Source organism: Trichechus manatus, unplaced genomic scaffold (genome assembly GCF_000243295.1).
Source record: "Trichechus manatus latirostris isolate Lorelei unplaced genomic scaffold, TriManLat1.0 scaffold00122, whole genome shotgun sequence".
NCBI classification, from domain to species: domain Eukaryota; kingdom Metazoa; phylum Chordata; class Mammalia; order Sirenia; family Trichechidae; genus Trichechus; species Trichechus manatus.
Window position 1 is genome coordinate 2997992 of NW_004444058.1, and position 21373 is coordinate 3019364.

The 21373-nt window shown below is 52.9% G+C and overlaps 1 protein-coding gene across 1 annotated transcript in view; it reads left to right on the forward strand.

Annotated features, from left to right (window-relative positions):
* The window catches only part of SSU72 (SSU72 homolog, RNA polymerase II CTD phosphatase), a 30695-nt gene extending 10568 nt beyond the window's left edge, over positions 1 to 20127 (forward strand). Inside the window, exons 2-5 of the mRNA XM_004384337.2 lie at positions 1756 to 1899; positions 18179 to 18318; positions 18882 to 19000; positions 19566 to 20127. Of these exons, the coding sequence (XP_004384394.1) occupies positions 1756 to 1899; positions 18179 to 18318; positions 18882 to 19000; positions 19566 to 19667 (505 nt within the window). The 3' untranslated portion in view covers positions 19668 to 20127. The remainder of the gene's footprint in view (positions 1 to 1755; positions 1900 to 18178; positions 18319 to 18881; positions 19001 to 19565) is intronic.
* The last annotated feature ends 1246 nt before the right edge of the window (positions 20128 to 21373 follow it).

Genomic DNA, 21373 nt, shown 5'->3' on the forward strand with positions numbered 1-21373 from the left:
GACTTAAGGTGATGTGCAGTGGTCATTTGCTGGGTACTGCCACACTGTCCTCCAGTTACACGTCCATCAGTTGCGCGCCACAGCTAAGCAGCTGCTCTAGTCCTGTGATTCACTTGCCATTCCACAGGCAGTTACCATGTACCTGCTGCGTACTATTGGTGTACATGCACTGCCGCATGTGCTGGGACCCAGCAGTGAACAGGGCAGACGGACAAAGCCCCCTCGCCCCGTGGTGCTGACATTGTAGTGGGAGAGACCCAAACCGAACATATACCTTCTGAACTTTCTTAATATGACAAGTGAAAGGTAGTGGCTTGTGTTTTGCATTTCTCTTATATGAGTAACGTGGAGCATTGTGTTTATATACTTAAGGACCATTTCCTTCTATCAGGGTTGCTTCACCTCGGAATATTTGGGCTGATGACTGCAGTAGGAGCTGTCCTGTACACAGTAGCACATGAGCAGCATCCCTGCCCACTCGACATTAGTTGCAGCCACGGTTGTGACAACCAAATCTGTCTTTAAAGATTGCCTGACACACCCTGGGCTGCAATAAAAAATACAGGAAGACTTGAGACAGTGGTAGTTTCCACCAGCTGGTTGCATGCTGGTCCCACAGGGCCAGTGAGGTGAGCTGGGCCTGATGGAGAATCCTGCAGCCAGCACACCCTCTGGGCACAGAGAGCATGGGGTGCAAATGGGAAGCTGAGGCAAGATGTCTGTTTTATTTTGACACATCTAACGCTTCAAAGTTTTACCTTTTTTACTGTTTGGAAGAACACAAGTTCCACACCAAACTAACTGTCGCGCGTAACCTGTTACACCAAGCATGGAAGTATGTCTGTTGGCAATGACAGAAGGGTCTTTTGATCTTAAAAACTCTATATGGAGGATGTCTTTCTTCTGATAGACTAGTGTTTGTGTTTTAAGATGACGTTTCTCCCCATAGTTCACATTGTCGCTCTCAGGCCTCATTTCACGCACCCCTCCAGTTAATGTCTTTACTGTACTGTCAGCACGTGGCTTCCCAGTTTATCAGGAAACAGCACTTGGTCAGTTTTGTCATCGTGAACTTGTTAGGTTATGAGAGCGTAGACCAGAGCTGCTGCAGCTGTTCTTAGACTGAGCTGATGCCCGTAGCCTTAGTAGTCTTTACCATGCTCACGACCAAGGAGACACTCCCGTGCACATAGCGTTCCTGTGTACAAGATGTTCCCACATACGGGGTGCTCCTGTGTATGTGGCACTCCCATGTACACGACACTACTAGAACCGTGTTTCTAGTTCCTGATGAAGAGATGCTTTGCCAGGTCCTGGGAAACAGGAGGATGGGGTTCCCTGTGGTGAAGGGTGGCAGACCTCAAAAGGAGTGCTTGAACATACTGTCAGCTCTTCAGAAGCTTCTTAGGAATCAGAAAATGTAAATCTGGTGAACGTGAATCCTGCACGAAGGCCAAGACATAGGCTAGATGGACCCCAGTGTTCTGAATGGAGTATTCTAGATAGAGCACTCTAATTCCATGTGTCAGAACTGCAGTTTCAGACAGCCTGTGATAGATAGCCGGTGACAGGCCCTTCATCTTCCATTTGGGTAGGTTTCCTCTAGCTTTATAGAATTTTTATTTTTTAATAAAAGTAATATTCAAAGTTAAAAATTTTAAAACATGTTCTCTAATGTCAACAAATAAAATTTACTCAATTTGTCCTTTTCTCATTTAATCCAACTGTGAATCTCTTTTCCTTTGTGTCTTTCAGCAAACGAGGATTCAGTGTGCGATCCTTCGGGACAGGGACACATGTGAAGCTCCCGGGACCAGCCCCAGACAAGCCAAACGTCTATGATTTCAAAACCACATATGATCAGATGTACAATGATCTTCTTAGGAAAGACAAAGAACTGTATCCCCGAGGATGGCCCTTTAAGCCCCATGGTCATCTCTGGAGGTGTCCTGTGCTGCGTATGCCCTGCCCTGGCGTTAGTTGTAGGCAGATGTCCTTCGCGAAGCGGGAGGAGGCGGAAGCGCTGCTTCTCTGTCATTTGCTGAGTCGTGGTGCATGCGGTGATGCAACACTTCACTCCCTCTTTTTCTCTTCCTTTCCTTTCCTTTTTTTGAGAGAGAGAGACTTACATAATCCTCACGACCACTTTTGTCTTCCTGGTGCTCACTGGATGGTCCCAGGGTTAGAACCGTCTGGGCAGTGGGCATCCTGAGGCACAAGACAAGTGAAGGCCCTGTTGACACAGTTAGTCACGCAGGGGCTCTGACTGGGCGGGGGCTGAGAGGAGGAGAGTGAAGCCACAGAGTCCAGGTGCCGCCACGCTGCCGGGCCGCCTTATAGCCTCTGTGCGTGTGCGTCTGTGTGTGTGCACCTGAGCTGGTACACATGTGGCCTAGTTGTCTCACATATCTCCCTGGTTATGTTTTTAGAGTGGTTGGGTGAAGAGGGCCAGTTGACTGCCTGACAGTGTTTCAGCAGCTCATAATTTGGGAGAACTTCATTCCAAGGAGCCTGGTGGCACAGTGGTGAAAGTGCTCAACTGCTAACTGAAAGGTCGGCAGTTTGAAACCACCAGCAGCTCCACTGGAGAAGGATGTGGCAGTCTGCCTCTGTAAAGATTTATAGCCTTGGAAACCCTATGGGTCTCTGTGAGTCGGAATTGACTCGACAGCAGTGGGGTTACTTCATTCCAGAAAGAGTTAAAACAGACTGCATCTGCTACTTAAGATTCATGTGAAAAGAAAAGGTATTTTAAAATACGTTTTTCTCAATGTGACAGTATGTCATGGTGAAGATGACCAGTGCCCCAAGGTGTGGCCGGGGCACCTCCTTGTCTTCACGCTTGTTCTAAATTCGTGGGCCTTTTGTTGTAGGGCATGATTGTGGTGCTCCGGGCGGGGCCCGAGCATATGGGAATGTAAACATGCAATCGAAAACTCCTTGTCTTTTCACATTGGCACTCTTGCCGTTTTCAATAAACTAAATATGTTCTCTGTACATCTGTAGATTATTTAGGTAGCCAGGCATGGCCTCGGGGTCCTTCTAAGTTGTGAAACCAGATCCCCACATTTATGGCCCCTTGTGCCCTCTGTGCTCTCCTGCTGTGGTTCAGACACTGGGGAGGGAGGGGAGGCTGGGACAGGGACAGCAACATCTCACTTCCTGTTGGCCCTGTAACTGGAGCTGTGGAGTGAGGGGCCCTGTGAAGCAGCGATGACTGGGGTCCAGGGCAAGATGGGGCTCTGGCAGCGTGTGAGGGCATGTGAGGGGAAGCAGAGGGCAGAGCTGCGGTTCCCAAGCTTGGGGGGTAGGGTGGTGATGGGAATCTTGCAGATGTGCACTCTGCATGCCCCCGCCCTTTCCCAGCAGTCCTGGGCCCTGCACGCAGGATGACTCCCTGAGTGGGTGGAATGCATCCTACCTAGCCTGACATCCTGGGTGAACTGGGAGGGTGGAGCTCTGGGTTGCCCGCCAGAAGCAGCTGTCTCTTGAAGGCCACTCTGAGTCTCTCCCCTGTGGATGGAGACACCCTTCATCCTGCTTTGCTCCAGTCTGTTAGCCAGAATGAGAAGCCTGATGACAGAGTCCCTTCCTGAGAATCTCATCCAGGGCTGGGGCTTCTGTGTCCCTGTGGAAAAGGTGCTGATCTCAGCCCCAGGCTTCCATCACTTAGGTAAGACCCTGGTGTGCAGGAGGGCTTTGAACTGGTTCGTTTTGGTTCAGACTTGGATTTCTAACAAGTTCCAAGGTGATGCTAATGCCACTGGTTAGGGACCAATTCTGAGAACCACAGGTAGAGCAGTGGTTCTCAAAATGTGTTCTATATGAGAATCACCTGGGGATCTTGTTAAATAGTAGCTTCTGATTCGGTATATCTGGGGTTTAAATGCAAATATTCAGCAGGGGTTCAAACTGGTTCATTGCGGTATGAAGCCTTGGTGTGCAGTGAGCTTCTTGAGGTCCCTCTGCTCTGGACGACCATCCTGCAATTAAGTTAGCCCACTCATTGTTTAAACACTGTATAGTGAGACAGCGTGAAATGGAAACAGCAGGTAACAGCAACACAGGTGGGCAGACCTTATAAGTAATCCTCTTCCACGTCGGGGCTGATGACCTTTAAAAAGGACCAAGTCCTGCTTTAGCAGTCACATCCGCCTGGCTTGGAGTAGGGGTGGTGGTCTGCATGACTCGGGCAATACTGAAAGAAGGAGCAGGGGTCTGCTTCTCAGAATTCAGAATCTCCTTTATGGGGTGACTTCATAGAGGTAGGTGGTTTCCCTGTTAAGTATCCAATCTGTGCAGAAGAAAGATGTTAATGTGTACTTGTGTATATGTACATGTATGCCTGGGTGTGCATGTATGTGTGTGTTCTTGGGTGCCAGTAGGCACACATACTTGGGTGCGTGTGCACGCGTGTACTTGTGCATATGCGTATGTGTTCTTGGGTGCACATATGCGCATATGATTGGGTGCATGTGTTTATGTATGTACGTGTGTGGGTATGCGTGTGCACACGTGTTTGTGCATGTGCTCTTCTCACGGAGGGGAGGTGTAGCTGCTAGAGCTCTGATTCATTCTCCGTGTGGCCAGGACCTTGGTCCCTTCCCCTATGACGCTGGGACCCAGCACCTGCCTCATGGTGTTCCTGAGAATTAAGAGGTGTTAGACCCTAGGACCTTGCGTTCATTAAACCCTTGATGAATTGTGGCCAATAGTTCGATCAGTAGTGTTGAAATTCTTTATTTTTTAAGTCTTTGGCTATTAACAGGTTATTTTAATTTTTGTTATTTTCTCCAAGAGCAAAAGTCAGCCTCGAAGGATGGAGAGGGGTCCCCCTCCCCCACCTTGGAGCCGTAAGCCTGCTGTGGGAACTCTCCAGGGCAGTGATACTGGAGTTGTATTGGAATGTCCCCGTGTTTGATTAAAACTGAACTAGTAGTTTCCCCAACCCTGGTTGGTAAAGCTAGACTGGGTTGGTTAGTAGTGTTACATTTCCATTTCCTTTAAGTGAATCATCTGTTGGTGGTGGTGAGTACTCAGTGGACCAGGGGTGGGAAATGTGAATTCCCTAACCCTCCACAGTGCAGATAAATATTCTCTATTCTATGAGGGGAACTGTCTTGTTTTTGATAACAACTTTGTTGTTGTTGTGTGCTGTCAAGTCAGTTCTGATTCACAGGGACTGTATAGGACAGAGTAGAACTGCCCCATAGGGTTTCTAAGGCCGTAATCTTCACAGAAAACCCGTTGCCATTGAGTTGATCCGACTCATAGCAACCCTGTAGGACAGAGTACACTGCCCTGTATGGTTTCCAAGGAGTGCCTGGTGGATTCGAACTGCCGACCTTTTGGTTAGCAGCCATGGCGCTTAACCACTATGCCACCAGGGTTTCCTCTTCACAGAACCAGACTGCCACATCTTGGTGGGATCAAACCGCTGACCTTTTGGTTAGCAGTCAAGCACTTAACCACTGTGCCACCAGGACTCCTTGATAACTTTATTGGGATGTAATTCATATTCCTTAGAATTCACCCATTCAAAGTATACAATTCATCATCACAATCAATTTTCAAATGTTTTATCGTCCCAAAAAGAAACCCATTAGCAGCCACTCCCCATTTTCCCCCAACCCTCCCAGCCCCAGGCAACCACTCTTCTGCTTCTTGTCTGTGGATGTGCCTATATTGGCCCTTTCATAGAAACAGAATCAGGTAATATGTGGCTTTTGGTACCTGCCTTCTTTCCCTTAGTAGAATGTTTTCAAGGTTCATCCATGTCATAGCATGTATCCAACTGTCCATTTTACACCTTGACCTTGAACTTTTTCCCTCTTGCCTTTGCATTAGATTCATCTTGAACATAGAGCACCTTTGAACCTAATGTTTCACTCTGTGGGGTTTAGCGTCCATTCAAATAGGTGAGGCTTCTGTGCTTTTTTTTTATACCAAGTTAGTTCCTACGGTTGAGCTTCCTTCTGGGATCTTTTTTATTTTTTGGTTGAGAGGTGTTTGTAGTTAGGAATGCCGAGCTTACCTGGGGGCCTTTGGTGAAGAGATAAGTTATTTTTTATTCTAGATGTAAATGAATAGAATGGTAAAGGAAGACAAAGCCACACTCTCCCCGCAAAGGAGAGGTGGGGCCTGGGACTAGTCTGCCCCTTCAGTTCCTTTCCGGAAGCTGGGGCCTCGGGATGTCCCAGAGGCTATCCAGTATTGTCCAAGAGTATCCTTTTGTAAATTTACGTTAGATGTTCATTTAAAACCTCACAGTAAATACTGCTTTGTGAATTAGAAAATCACTTGTCTTAGAAAGGCAATATTTAACTTCATTTTTAAATGAATAAATATCTGTTTATTTCTTTCCATCTTCTTAATTCGTCCTCTTTTAGTGCTTGGGTTAATTTACACACATCCCCATATCCTCACTGTGCACTTTCTTGTCTTGGGATTAAAGGTAAAAACAAAATGGTTTTTATTTAGAATTGGTAAATCTCCATTCCCAGCCTCTGGCCTTCATCCTGGAGGAAGCAACTCGCAGGTGTGGGCGCTGATCTGCTTTATGAGACCCTCCATGTGGTCTCAGTGCCCACAGGGGCTGTAGGTTGCACTCAACTCTTGCTTCTGTCTCTCTTCTCTTGGGCCTACACAGGGGTGGGAAATGCAGACCCACTTTGACTTATACTAAACTTTAGAGTTATAGAAAATAGCTCACAATAAGACCAAAACAGTAATTATCATGTCTAAGGTGTTTGCGTACTCATTTCGTCTGACCCCGTGTTGAAAATTGGACAGACCCATCAGTGGGGTTTTAGGAAGGGGGCACTCGAGGCCATTGAGGTGGTGGAGCTGGCCTGACCTGGGCGCCACAGCCCACTGCTCTCCATCCCAGGCTGGTATGGGCGGCACAGGCCTGGGTCAGAGGTCTGGCGTTGAGCACCACTGCTCTCTGACATTGGGATCTGACACCCAGTGCCCAGGAGCTCATAGAGTCAATGTGGGGACCTCGCTCGGGTCCTTGAGTCAGTTTGCAGGCCGAGTGGTACACAGGCTGCCTTGCTGTAGCTCTTACAGACACTGCTGCTTGTCAGAATACATCTGTTTCTTAATATGCTGACCTGGAGGTCACAGCCCACAAGCTTTAGGTGTGGGCTCTCAGGCTGTGACGGTTCATGGACCCTTGAGGGTTCCCTAAGACCATTCCAGGAGATCTGGGAGCTTAAAACTATTGGCATGAAATACTAAGATGCCACTTTTCTTTCTCTTATTCTCTGCTGAGTGTTCAAGGGACATTGTATAGACACTGTCACTTCTGACGGCAGGGCCATTTGTGCGTGCGTGTGTGTGTCATCTCTTTCCCTGGCTGTAAACACTCTGCAGCTTTGATTTCTAGACAGTAAGCCCACATCTGTGGGTGCTCAGTGGGGTCCTCAGTTGTTGATGCCCACAAAGGGGTCCTAAGCCACTGCTCTTGGGGGGACGGGTCCCCCCCCAGCCGCCTGTGCTCCTGCAGCCCTGGCCTCTCCCTGCCCAGCTCAGGCCTCCCACGCAGGGTGCTGAGGGCACTGCTGCAAGGCCAGTGCCACTGAGTAGGTCGATCCCCACACTGGCACTACAGCCTTGACCAGTTGGGGGGGGGGGAGGCACATGAGGCCCCTGACAGTGCCCACCACGGCAGCTCCCTAACAGCACGTCTTGTTGGCGGTGGGTGTACCGTGGACTGGCCACGCCCCAGCCCGCCCCTTGGGGCTCCTGCGTTCGTCACAGGAGGGGTGCTGCATGTTTGTGTTTTGGGCTCCATCTCCGTGGGGTTTCCTGAGTGTCCTTGCTGTGTCCTCGGTCACTGGGGAGGGGCTGGACAGCAGACAGGGGTCATCTCCTAGAAGCCCCCCGCGTTCTGCGTGGCACACTCTGGCGTGCCCTCTGGGCGGTAGAGGCAGGGGCTGCTGAGGAGGCAGTGTAAATTGGGGCTTGCAGCGAAGCTGGTCCAGTTCCAGGAGGAGGGCTGCCCCAGCTCACACTGAATGGTCCAGAAGCACCCAGAGCAGGGCATGCCAGCCTGGGCAGCCAGTGCAGGGTCCTGTGAAGGAGCCGGATAGGCCAGGTGGCGCAAGCCCTTGCAGAAGGGAGCATGGTTGCCCTTCCATGGACAGGGGATGCTCTTCCAGTCTGACCTTGACGTTGGGCCGTGCACACCAGAGTGGTTTGAGGGGCAGAGGTGGGGTGAGACAGCTGGAAAGCTGCGACAACGGTTGGGGAGGTGGGGGGAATGGGGTCAGCTACGCTTGCTGGTGGTGGGATGCAGGGTTGAAAGAGGCCTGGAGGGTGAGGCCCAGGGACCTGGCTGAAGCAGCCAGGGGTGGAGGTCTTCCGCTCTGTAGATGGAGTTGTCTGACATCCATGGTCTGTGGACACTGTCCTTCTGTGCCTGACGCATGGTGACAAGCCTCCTGCACCTGACGGGCCTTGTGCTGAGATGCTAGTCCCGGCATTGCAGGGCACTTCCCCTGTAAGGTACCTGTCTTCCGTTTGCAGCTCCAGGGAGGCGCCCTCAGGTGGGGAATCCTGCTCTGAGCCTCACACCCCTCTGGTCTCGCCCTGCCCTTTGCTGTGTGTGCCTCTTCCACATGTGTCTTTATGTCAGCCCTATCCCAGGCTGCTGTCCTTGGGCTTATGCCCGGTTCTGGGGGCACCAGAGGGTATTTTGTGGCCATACCTTCCTCATAATGGATGTCTTCTTATGACATGCATCCTGAGAACCTAGGGAAGGGCCACGGTCCTTGGGCCACCTTTGGGAGGGACCTGGCCAACTGCCCCGGGCTGATCTAGGGTCCCTGTTTCCTGGTGGGCGACTGAGGGGTAGCAGATGTGTGCAGAGTTGTATAGGCGCAGAACACCTTCCAGTAGACGTGATGTGGGGCTCTGCAATTGACCTTTCCCCAGAGGGTGGGTAGGGGTTTGCTGAATGCTGCTGTGCTCGCCTTAGCCCCCTGTAGGGACGCTCCAGGCTTCCTAATAGCCCAGAGTGAATAAGCAGAAATAAAAGGCTCTAAGGAAAAACTCCCACGTCTTGCATTAAGCCATCCTTGGTGCGGCCCTGTGAAATCTGTTCCTGAAAACAGCTGGAGCTTGGGGCAGGTGACGAGTCAGGGACAGTAGATTTACGGGGAAACTGCATGATCCATCACTGTTCTTTCCACTCGCTTGCCTTACTTCCTCAGCTTGGTTTTTGTTGACGGTGAGTCCTACACTCAGGTTTTATTTCTCTACGATGCTTGCCTCTGGTGGTGTTTTGAAGGCCTCTAGCTGGAATCCTACCGCAGAAGACAGGCCTGGCGATCTGCTTCTGAGAAACCAGCCAGTGAAAACCCTGTGGAGCACAGTTCTACCCTGACACACATGAGGTCACCAGGAGTTGGGGTTTGTAGACACTGCTACTCCCACAGTGTCGTGAGGCCTCACCTGGGAGCTGGTCAGCCCCCCAGGTCTCACCCCACTGAGTCCTCCCTGGGGGCGGCAGCCTCTTTTTGGATAAGTGCCTGACCCTCCCTTTTCTTACAGACAGTTCAGTTTCTTTGTAAAAACTGCATTGTCATGAGACTCACAGCTCTGGTGACATCCTTTAGACAGAGGGACACGTCTTTATAAGTCAACTTTCTGGTAAAACAATTCATTTTTCTGTAAATCACTAAATAGAACAGAGAGGGGGTGATCCTTTTTCTTTTTTCCCTCAACCTAGTGTTTGGTGGGAGATGACCCAGAGGTGCAGGCACTGACCCAGGGTTCAGCCCCCTGCGTGCGGAAGAGCCAAAGTTCCAGAACATTCCCAGCCTGCGAAGCTCCCTGCTGTTATAAATGTTGGCAGGTCTTCCCTGTGCCAGGATTCCTCTGCTCACCTCACAACAGTGACTCGGCTGATTGCTGTGTTTTGCTGGGTCTGTGTTGCGGACTTGTCCAACTTTACAGGCGTGTTTGTTTCTCCAAATCAGAGTGGGTTGGGCCCAGTTTTCCTCCTAGTATAATGTTTGAGATTTGGTCTGTTTCTGAACCATTTCTGTAGAAATGATTTGGTGTTCCAGACTAAGTCATAATTTGACTTTTTCTCAGAAAAGGTTAAAAAAAAAATTTGAATACTCCAAGCTAGTGCTTAGGTTACGTCTTTGTTTTTGTTTTGAGGTTAAAATTTCTAATCATTTTTAATCGAACAGCTGGCGGGAGGCAGTATATCTGTGTCAAGCAAAACATGGAGACTAAAGATATTTTTCCACTATATTTTCTCTTTATTTGTCCAGCCAATTTATTTGTTTAAAATTTAGTTTTGTTTCTGAGCTTTAACCACATTTCTTTCAAATTTAAGTAACTACACTATATGATTCCAGCTCAGGTTTTCCCTTTTTAGACAAATAGTAGTCTACCATTTTTATTATTTAAAAATCTACTAAGTCTTAATTAAACAGTATGTTTTTATACTGGTATAATTGTAAAAACTATTTTGTAATCCATTTGCTTCAGTTTAATCTTCAGGCAAACTAAAAGAAAGTCATCAACGGCACAGAAATTCTTCCCTGGTAGAAACGTCTGCTCTGGCCTTCTGTGCAGAGTGGAGTTCGTGGTAGCAGTAGCCCATTGAACTTTGTGCTGGTGGAGCCCTGGAGCATCCTGAGCTCCCCACCCTCGAGTCAGTTGCTACAGTATACAATATGCAATATATTAGCACAGTCGAGTACTAAAATAGATAATACACAATATATATACAGCGTAGATCATCATGAACTGCCCCATAGGGTTTCCAGGGAGCAGCTGATGAATCCGAACTGCCAGCCTTTTGGTTAGCAGCAGAGCTCTTAACCACTGTGCCACCAGGGCTCCATACAATGTATGTATACAGCATATGTTACGTCAGCACAAAACCAGACCAGACCTGTTGCCGTCAAGTTGATCCTGACTCCCAGCAACCCTATAGGACAGAGTAGAACTGCCCCATAGAGTTTCCAAGAAGTGGCTGGTGGTTTTGAACTGCTGACTTTTTGGTTAGCAGCGGAGCTCTTAACTATGGAGCTGCCGGGGCTTCCTGTCAGCATAGTTCGGTGCTAAGATAGACAATTTACAATGTATATACAGCATACAATATGTCAGGTGCTACAGTAGACACCCGGGAGAACATCAGCAAGGCTGTTTCAGTCCCAGCGAACCATCTCCTGCCTGGTAAGGTGCAGAGACCCCATGGAGCTGAGACTCTGGGGCAGCAGGGTCTGTATCTGAGGAGCAGATCTGTCCATTCCTAGAAGCAGTGGCCTCTAGATGCTTGGTCAGGAGCTCCTCCTCGAGGAGACCATCCTCTGTTCCCACTCTTGCCTGAGGTGCCTGTGGCAGGCGTCCTGCCCTGTCCCCACCTCCAGCACATCCTGTTTGTCGGAAGTGGCAGTGGCTGGGTGACCACCGAAGCTGCTTTCAGTCCTGTGGCCTGCATTCTCTCTCTTTTTACACCAGTTGGGGCAGTGTTTGCCTCTGAGGAGGATGTGTTGAGGAGACCATGGTTCTCGCTGGTAGCTTCTTCATTGGTGTCCACAGAGTCCTTGTGCAAGGACATCTGCACCAGGGGCCCCTCAGAGCCTCTCAGGACTTAGAGACACTGCTCCTGTGTGGACGTCTGCCATGGCAGGGTGAGCGACGGCCTTCTCCAGACTGGGTGCCTGAGCACTTTGCAGAAGCATCTGTCACATGGGACACACTTTGCGAAACACCAGGTTAGACTGTATTCTGCCTTCCTCCTGCACCCTGACTTGTTAGGGGAAATGAGAGTAAGATGAGAGCCTCCGCTCTGGAATCTTTGGAACGAAGTGTTCCCTGAAATGAGCTTAGGGGGCTGTTGCATTATTCTGTTTTGTGGACGTTCTTTGAGTTGTCGGCCGGCCACCCACATCTTCAGCTCTTTGGGGAAGGCTGGCAGCACAGCTCAGATGGCTGTGGGCCAGAGGTGCTGGGGCTGTCAGGTGAGCAGTCCTGTCAGCACACCCACACCACCTGCACGTGGGCTCAGGTCAGGGTGAGTGCCTCTAGGGGATGAGAAGAAAGTGGCAGATGTCCCTGGGGGAACTGAGGCTTTGTTGGGGGCATGAGGCTACACAGGCAGGACCATGGTTCGGCTCTAGCAGGTTAGAGGAGAGCAAGTGTTTTCTCCTTTCCAGTTCTTTTTTGGTGACTTCAGCCTAATTAAGGCAGCTTTGCTGTTACTTTGCTGTTTTGAGAGAACTTGTCGATAGCACCTGCTTTGGCTTGCGTCCTCCTCTCCCTTTGCCGTTCCGGGGTTCCCTCCCCTGCCGGGCCCACGATGGTCGATGGCAGGGCGGGTTGTAGTGTCATGAGAGACCTAGGATGGGTGGCAGGCCGTTGCTCCCCTCCTGAACGTCAAGGCAGGGAGCGCACCCTCCACGTGTACTACCTGAGAGGTGGGTGTGCTTGAAGTTCATTTGTTCATAGAAGTAATGCTTGTTCCTAAAAAATGAGATGATACTGTTTACACCTTCTTGCAGCCTCATTTTTTGAATTAACAGCTTCACTGCCGTCTGTCCCGGCACCGCTGTTATGCTTTCTCATGTTTGTGTTTCTGTAGGGTCAGCGTGAGCTCCAGCCTTGTGTTTTGGGGGGTGATCAGGTGACCATTTAATGCACATGAAGTTCCCATCAAAGATCCCCAAGAGTCACCCTGATGCAGCTCCTCTCATGCCGGGAGGTGGGTCTGTGAGCCATGGTCCTGTGGTGAACGAGGGACCCCCACAACACTCAGGTTCTCCAACAGCATGTGAGCACCCCCAACAGCATTCAGGCCCCCCCCACCCCAGCACGTGGGAACTCCCATAGCGTGCGGAACCTCCACTGCATGCAGGGACCCGCATAGCACACAGGTCCCCACACGACACATGAGGATCTCTGCAGCATGAGCAACCCCCACAGCATACCCCTCCCAGGTGGGCTGGACCCCCACTACTTGTGGGTGAGTCATGGGGGCGTTTTGGTTTTGGTTTTTTAAATAAGACCTTTAAAGACTGGTGGTGTGGACATTTAAACCTTAAGAACGTTGTCACAGCAGATTATAAATGGGGGAGGGGTAGAGGGGTTTGGGACTGACTCCAGCTGTGTACCATCTCACGTTTCGTGGCAGGATGGAGGACGGGCCGCTTCACGGCCTTTATTGTTGCGCTGGGGGCCCAGAGCACAGCCCTGTCACACTGGTCTGTCCCCCAGGCCACAGATGGGCGGTGCCTGATGTGGAAACAGCCCTGCAGCATGAACCAGGGTGAGGAGAGCGATGAGAGTGTCTCCGTGTCCCAGTGAGGATGCTGACCGTCCACTGGAGGGTGACAGTGGGGTAGGGAGAGGGTGGCCTGTGCCCAGTAGCAGCTGTCCACTGAGTTGCCAGCACACGAGGTCCTTGTTCAGGAGCAGCATGCGGAGGAGGAGCTGCTGGGATCACCTGCCCCTTCCTGTCTTGTTCCCGGGTCCTGCCCTGCAGGCACGATGGGAAGGGAGGGAATCTGGGGTTAGCGCAAGAGGACAGGGCTGTTAACGGCAATGACTAGCCTTCTTGGTGGTGGATAACCTCCAGTCAAGTGGCAGGTCTGGTCTTGGTGGATTTGTGCCTTGGGGTGGGAAATGTGGGCGGGGACTGTCTGGACTTCGTCCTCTGACCTGACCTTGCGTCAGCTGCAGCCACCACAGGTAGTGAAGTGTGCTCTGCTGGGGGAGTGTGTGGCTGAGCTCCATGGCCTGTCCTGAGGTGTGACCTCCAGAGGTGCACCTGTCTGCGCAGCCGAGACACTGCAGAGGCCCCAGCTGGTCCTGGGCCGGCGACAGTGGCAGGAGAGGACACAGCAGGGCCCTGTGGCCAGCTTGTGAACATGTCTGAGTCAGGGGAACCCTTGAGACTCTTCTCCCAACTTAAGAGTTCTTGCCTTGTGTCTTATAATTTGATTTGCTCAAAGTTGGCAGTTGAAAGTCCCTTTGGACGATGGGGTTCGAGAAGGTGAGCCATTCAAGCCTGGGAGGCAGTGGCTGTTGGGTGGCCTCGGCTCAGGGTCAGCCTGGCCGTCGCCGAGCAGGAGCCCCGAGCTGGAGGCAGGCTGTGGCGGCAGCAGCACCCTCAAACCCGCCATGGCCTGGCCTGCGGCTCGCAGACACCACAGGCCTGGCCGAATTCTGCCTGGTAGCTGGGCCAGAATTCAGTGCTGTGGAGCGGGGCTCAGCAGTGGCGTTTACATAAATCGAGGTGTCAATAGCATCTACTCAGCCAGCATCAGATGAAGCTGCTCTGAGGAGTCCTCTGCTTCTCTGCCTGACTTCCAGCATACGTAGCTTTTGGTCCAACAGGACTTTAACCCTGGGGTAAGTTTAAAATCCCCAGTTAATAGAAACTGAGCCTCCTGCTCTGGCTTCCGAATCCTGGGGCTCAACTGCACAGGGATGACCTGCTCGTGAGGGGCCTACTTGATGGGCAGTGGGCCCTGCCCCCAGCACAGCCACCACTGCCCAAGGGTGGGTGAGGGCAAGTGACCAAGGGGTGGTATGTTCTGACTCCCACGGTTGCTAGGAGAGGAACTTGGGGGCAGCCTACAGGGGTGGAGAGGCTCCAGGCTCCACTCAGCCCCCATCCCTGGGCACTGGGCCACTGAGGTCCTTGGCTGGCTAGGCCCCTTGGAGCCAGCAGCCCTGTACCTCCCCATCCCCAGCATGAGTTGTGTCTCCAGTTAGGGACCCCGCTTCAAAGACACTCCCAGTACCCCAAGGCGGACTCCTTCCTTCTGGGTTTGTCTGAAGCTCAGTTGGTGCCATTTTGGGTATTCTTGCCCCTCCCTGGCCTCCTAGAGCCCCAGGGGGGCCCGGTGGCTGGCCTCTGTTGCACAGGGTGGTGAGTGCCCTGGTAGCTGGGGTGAGGGGTGTAGAATGACGACGACTGAGCCCTGAGTGGGTTGGCCCGAAGGAGGCCCCCGCCAGAGTGCCCGATGAAGACCCCTAGAGGTGGGACGTGGCATCTGCGGGTTCTGGGGGTAGGGTTTGGAGGGGTCTGCAGGTTTCCCCCTCTGTGCCAGCAGGTTGTGATCACTTCGTTTCTTGGTGGCTCTGTGGGTAAAGTGTGGGGGTGGAGGGGTGAGCCCTTGATAAAACCATTTGTTTGCCTTCAGCCTCTGCCCTCCCACCATCTTCCTCCATGGCCACCTCTGCTTTGAGCGTTGCTGCGTCCCCTGTAGTCCGCCAAGACCCTGGGGCGCCTGGGCTGGGAGCAAGCACCACCTTGCTCTAAGGGCCAGCCACAAACCCTCTTCCACTTCCTGTGCCCTTTGGGTCCTTGTTCTGTACCTGCTGACCCCACGGTGCTTCCTGTGTCCGGGCTCAGTCATTTCTGTCCTCCTTCCCCTGCTCAGAGCTGGGGTCTGGGATTGAGTGAGGAGTTCCCAGTTGACCCTCAGTCCACCTGGAAGGTGCTGTTGTGTCTCAGTACTTAGAAATCCCCCCACACGCCCACCCTCGATGCAGCTAGGAGGCATTGGTATGAGATACAGTACTCTGTTCTGGTCACATGCTGGGACATGTGCAGTGTCTGATGATATGGCCCTCCCCCAACTCGGGGCAGCGTGGCGCTACACCCGGCCACCGCTCTGCTTGAATGCACAGACCCTCACTCTTGGTGACCTCTGCTGGACCCTGTCCTCAGCAGTACCTGGGTGGCAGCCCTGCTCTTCTGTAATGAAGACCCTTAGCTGCAGGATGACTGCTCCTGTGGTGCCTGGCCTTCTAGCCTCTCCTCCTGGCCTGTGTGTTCATGGTCCCACATGGCCTCAGGAGCATCCAGCTGTGGCCCTGGCCTCATGATCTGAAGCGGGGATATAAGGTTGGTTTGTAACTGCATTCGTAAGCGTGTTTGACGCTGGGCCCCAGCACAGGGCCCTGTGGGGCTTCCAGAACTTCTTTTCTCTGATGCTCGGCCTACGTCTTGCATCTCTGGGGGAATTTGCCAGAAAATAGTTCCAAAGGGCCATTACTACCTCGCTATTAAAGCAGTAGGGCTTTCTCTTTGATTTCCAAGCTAGACTCTCTCCTTAATTGCTTGAATCCTAATTTCGTTTTAGTTGCCTCATGGACATAAAACACTGGAGAGTAAGTAAAGGAACTGAGGATGTTCCAGGCCTTGATGAGAAGCTGGCCCTTCCTGCTTGGTGGCTGTCACCCCACCCCCAGGCCGTGGGTGCACCCCACCTCATCCAAAGCCTTCCCCCTGCAGGAAGATGGCCTGCCTCCTGTCCGGGTCTCCCCAGAGTCTGAGCTGGGGGAAATGGCAGAGCATTGGGTCGGGGGTTAGGAGAGGTAGGTGTGGGGCTGACCAGAAAGCCTCAGTCACCAAAACCCTGTTCTCCAGGCCGTCCACCTCCCTTCCCTCTGCAGCTGGCACCAGACCATGCTGTGTCTTTGGGTCCCTTTTCCCACCAGACTGCAGTTTGAAGCTTTAGGATAGCTAAGCTCTGGAAGTCAGGCCAGGCCAGCGCAAAGCTGCCCTGGAGCAGTAAGGGGCAGCACACTCAGGATGGGTTGGGTGCAGTGGCTGCTGGCCAGGTGGGGGTGTTTTTATTTTTATTGTGCTTGGCTAGAGTGACAAGAGCCAAAGGCACCAGGGCAGGTGATGGTCAGGTGTGGTTTTTATTTCTAATAGACTTATTTTTTAGAGCAGTTTTAGGTTTACAGAAAAATTGTGCAGAAAGTACAGGGAGTTCCCATAAGCCCCCTTACCCTCTGCACGGCTTCCTTTGTTGGCATCGTGCGTTCCTGTGGTGCATTTGTTACAACTGATGAACCTACGTCAGTGCTTTATTCTTAGCTAAAGTCCAAAGTTTACATCACGGTTCATCTGTGTTGCATAGTCCTGTGGGCTTTGACAACTGCCTCATGTCATGTGTTCACCATTACAGCATCCTACAGGATAGCTTTCCTGCCCTAAAAAGGCCCTGTGCCCACCGCCAAGAGTTTGACATTAAAACTCTGAGATTGACCATTTACATTTATTCTAGAAGCTGTTTATTATTCAGACAGGTAGGAAATTATTTCAAACAATATGAGCTTATTTCAGTAAATCAGCATGATGTAAAATCTGGGAAAGATATTCAGTGTACCACTCAAAATTACTAAATAAACTTGTTGGTTTCTCTAACATAGGCTAATGAGACAATGGTCCTGACTTCCCAGAATGAGCCTAGGGTAGGCTCCTAAAGACTGCGGGAACATGTGGTGTGGGGCCTTGATCCTGAGGACTCCTTTGGGGGAGGTGAACCCCTCCCTGGGGACCCTGAGTTTGGACATGGCCCTCCAGATTGGGTGGGGGCTGTGGCCCTTCCTTGAAGGCCAGGCCTCTTCTAGCTCAGGGCTCTCTGAACTCAGGGTCCCCCCCACTTAGCCCAGAGCACACTGCTGTGGCTTTGTGTGTGAGCACCGTACCCCTGCCCTCGAGGGTCCTGCTGGCCACTGGACCCTGTTAGGCCTCAGTGCCAAGGCCTCGGGCCATGCCTGGTTTCCTCTCCACCCTCCCTGCAGCAAACGGAGCCCCTCCGTCCTGGATACCTTTCTGCTTGGCAGGTTTTGTCATTGATGGCCAGTTTTCAAGTCCTTTTTTCAGTGGGTTTTCTATCTTGTTTATGCTGTAATTTGGCTAGACTTGGATCTGCTCTTCAGGGGAAGCAGCTCGCTCTGTCTCCACCAAGGGGCCGGATGTCAGAGTGAGCAGCTCTTTTCGAGGCCTTGGGACCGGGTGTTTCACAATCACCTGTCAGCAGGAGAAAGACAAGCGCCTGGGGGAAACCAGCGCTGGGTTTCTGCTTCCTGTGAGGCTGTGGGTGAGTTCATTGGAAGCAGCAGCCTGGCTAGGCTGAGACGGGCTTGTCTCCTACTTGTGGTTGGGGCCTGGGCCCAGGGACAGCAATGGACCCCACGTCAGCTGGGGTTGAGCACAGGGACTGGCCCCCTCCACAAAACAGCCCCAATGCCTATGCTGCCTTTCCATCCCCACTGATGACATGGGCCGACTCCCACAGCCAGTGAGCTCAGGGCAGTCGGGGAGGGGAGGCAAGGCCTGGGGTTGGAGACACAGGGCTCTGTGTTCAGTAAATGAAACCCAAAGCTCCTTGACACTGGCATTCAGCTACACACAGAACGGCATCTTACACATGTTGGACAGAAATAAGAGAATCAAGCCCCGGCCAGAAAGGTTCCAGAACTGCAAAGACCTGTTCGATCTGATCCTCACCTGTGAGGAGCGAGTCTACGACCAGGTGGTGGAAGGTAGGCAGGGGATGCGGTGTCCACCATGTGGGGCAGATCCCTGCAGCAGAGCCAACTCTGCAGGGACTGGGGCCCAAGAGGTGTCGAGGCCTCCTCCTGTCACTACTCAACAGCCACTTCCGATGCTCCTGTGACCCTGGCACTTCCAGGGTGCCTGCTGGGCTCACGCACACTTCTGGGGCCTAGCTGCCCTGGGGCTCCAGTGAGCAGGAGAAAGCCTGGTCAGGCCGAGACGGACTCATCTCCTGATTGTGGGTTGGGGCAAGTGGCCCTGCCTTCCCATGCCTGCCCCTGAGACTGGCCATAGGTGTGAGGGCGAGAATCAGGCTGAGGTTCCTGTGAATCCCCACCATGCTCGCTTTGAGGCCCTCGCTGGATCTAATGTTTCTGGAGTCGGGGAGGAGGTTGGGGTCTGGTTTGACGCCTGGGTACTGTGTTCCCAAAGGCCCGATTCCATGCCAGGGAGAACTGAGGGCTGGTCATGGGTACAAGGAGAGGTAGGGGGCTCCTGGGCCTCGTGATGGCTACCCTTTAGCCTTCAGCTTCTGTAACTGTCCCGTCAGATCTGAATTCCCGGGAGCAGGAGACCTGCCAGCCAGTGCATGTCATCAACGTGGACATCCAAGACAACCATGAAGAGGCCACCCTGGGGGCCTTCCTCATCTGTGAGCTGTGCCAGTGTGTGAGTACCCATGCACCCACACCCCATGCCCCTCCCCTGCTCAGGCCTCAGGTCGGGGTGCCCTGTCTGCCAAGGCCCCGAGATGCAGGTGCCCCTGGGCCCTGCCCAAGCACTAGCCACACAGCTCACCTTCAAGCCCTTCAAATGTTACAATAAGTGCAGGCTCACCCACGAGTCTCAGCCACACTCTGTGGCTCAACTTCAGTGCTTACCTCAGTTTCTCTAAGTTGGACAGGGAAGTGTGGCCTCTCTGTCCAGGCTGGGCCAGCTTCGTCACTGGGTGACGGCCTCGCTGCACTCTGGCTCACTCATCTGTGAAGTGGGACAATCCTAGCTGTTGCCTGACACGGTGTGAGGTTTGCCGCACCCAGGCCCAGGGTCCCTGCTGTGTCGGGTGCCCACCATGCTGGCCTCGGCGTGTGGGCAGTCTCGTACCGACCTTCCCTCCACACCAGCCTTACCAGGGCAGGGCCTGGGACCCCACTGTCCTGGGGACGCACCCAGGGCATTGGGGTTGGTGTGGGAGCTTGGTGGCCCGCATGCTTACGGGCTCTGCCATCTGCAGATCCAGCACACGGAGGACATGGAGAACGAGATTGATGAGCTGCTGCAGGAGTTTGAGGAGAAGAGCGGCCGGGCCTTCCTGCACACTGTCTGCTTCTACTGACCGTGCTGTGGACCCCGCCATAGACCCCCGCCGCCTCGGAACATCTTTGTGGCTGGGCCTTTCTGCACACTGTCTGCTTCCACTGACGTGGCTCCACGGACCCCTGCCACCTCGGCACTTCCTTTGTGAATACTTTTCCTTCCTAATTTTGTTTTTACTTTTAGGTATTCTGCCGGTGGGCGGTAGTATTACCAAATAAATTGTACATATGAAATGAGAAGATATACGTAAATGCCATATTAAAAACAATCAAGTTTTTCTCTATCTCATTTGTACCTGTTATGAGTGGGATATTGATTATACAGATCTTTTTTTTTCCTTTAACCAAAAAAAAACGGTTTATAGTACCTTTCCCTGATGTGTATGTGTCTTTAGTTATGCGAGCCTTTTTGTCTCCCTCTCACTGGCTGGACTGTACAAATACCCAAATAAAGCAATGGACTGTGTATTCTCACAAAGACCCTGGAATCCTCCGGTAAATAAAATGCCGGCTCATCTCTGCGGTGCCTAATCTCGGGGCCCTAGCCTTGCTGGCTGGGTCCCCAGGGGCCCCCTGAGCAGGGAGTGGGAGACACACCTTCCTCCTGTGAAGCCCTGCACTGGGTGACCACTGCTGCTGACAGCAGGGTACAGGAGCCATACCTGAGCCTGGCACTTAGGCTTGGGGCAGGGGGTGGAGGCCTGTGGCTTCAACATGAGCTCCTCTCCCCGCCAGGTCCTCTAGCTCACCCTGACTGGGGTCTCAGTGGGACCTTGGCTGGGGCCAGGCCTGCATGCCAAGCCCCCATGTGCTGCTTCCAGCAGGAAGCTGAACTGTTCCCAGTTAGGGCTGCTGCCCATACCCCCCCATGGACCTGCTCCCCAGGCTGGGATTGGCTGTCCTGTGTCGAGTGTCCCCCAAGTTGCCCACCAGTCTCCTGTGCCCACAGCGAGGGCCCATGTTGGCATCCACCATGCAATTCCCAACTTGTTCCTCTCAGCCTTGTCGGGTCTTGGGGAGGGAAAGTTTGGACATGGTCCCCTCTCCAGGCCCCAGCATCCCTGGGTCTAGAAGGCCTAGTGCTCCCCTCCCTCCTGTGAGGCCTCCTTCGACCTTTGCTGACTCCAGGCCATCCCTGCTTGCCTGCCCTCCGCCCTCCCTCTGGGGCCCTGTAACCATGATGTTGGGGTGACCTCTGTGGAGAAGCTCCCTGGTGACCTCGCAGGCCTCTCCCCCAGAGGCACTTGCTGGACCAGGCCAGGAGCCCCTCACCCAGTGACCTGGTGGCTGCCAGGAGGTTGTTCCTTCAACTGAGCAATGGGCCAGTTTGGCTGCAGCGAGCCTCCTTCTTGGGGCGCCTCTTGAGAGTCCCTCCCCGCTCCAGTATGACCCCATCTGGTCGCCCAGGGGTCCCGGGAGTTGGCTAGGTGACCTAGGTTCGTCAGACCAAATAGGGACGGGACCTGGAGCTGATGTCCCTGAGGAGAGGTCCTGGCCCCTGTCATGGGGTGGGATTCGAGAGCGAGGACACGGAGACCCACTTGCGCCGCCATCCCGTCTGTGTCCCAGTCCCCGGTCGGGCGCGGGTGCGTAGTCCTCCCGGGAGGCAGCGGGAGGCAAGAGGAGGGAAGAGGGAGGAGGGAGAAGGGAGGGGGCCGGAGCCAGGAGCCGAGCGCAGGGAGGACCGGAGGGCGGAGCGGAGTGCGGCGGGCGCGGACAGCGCGGA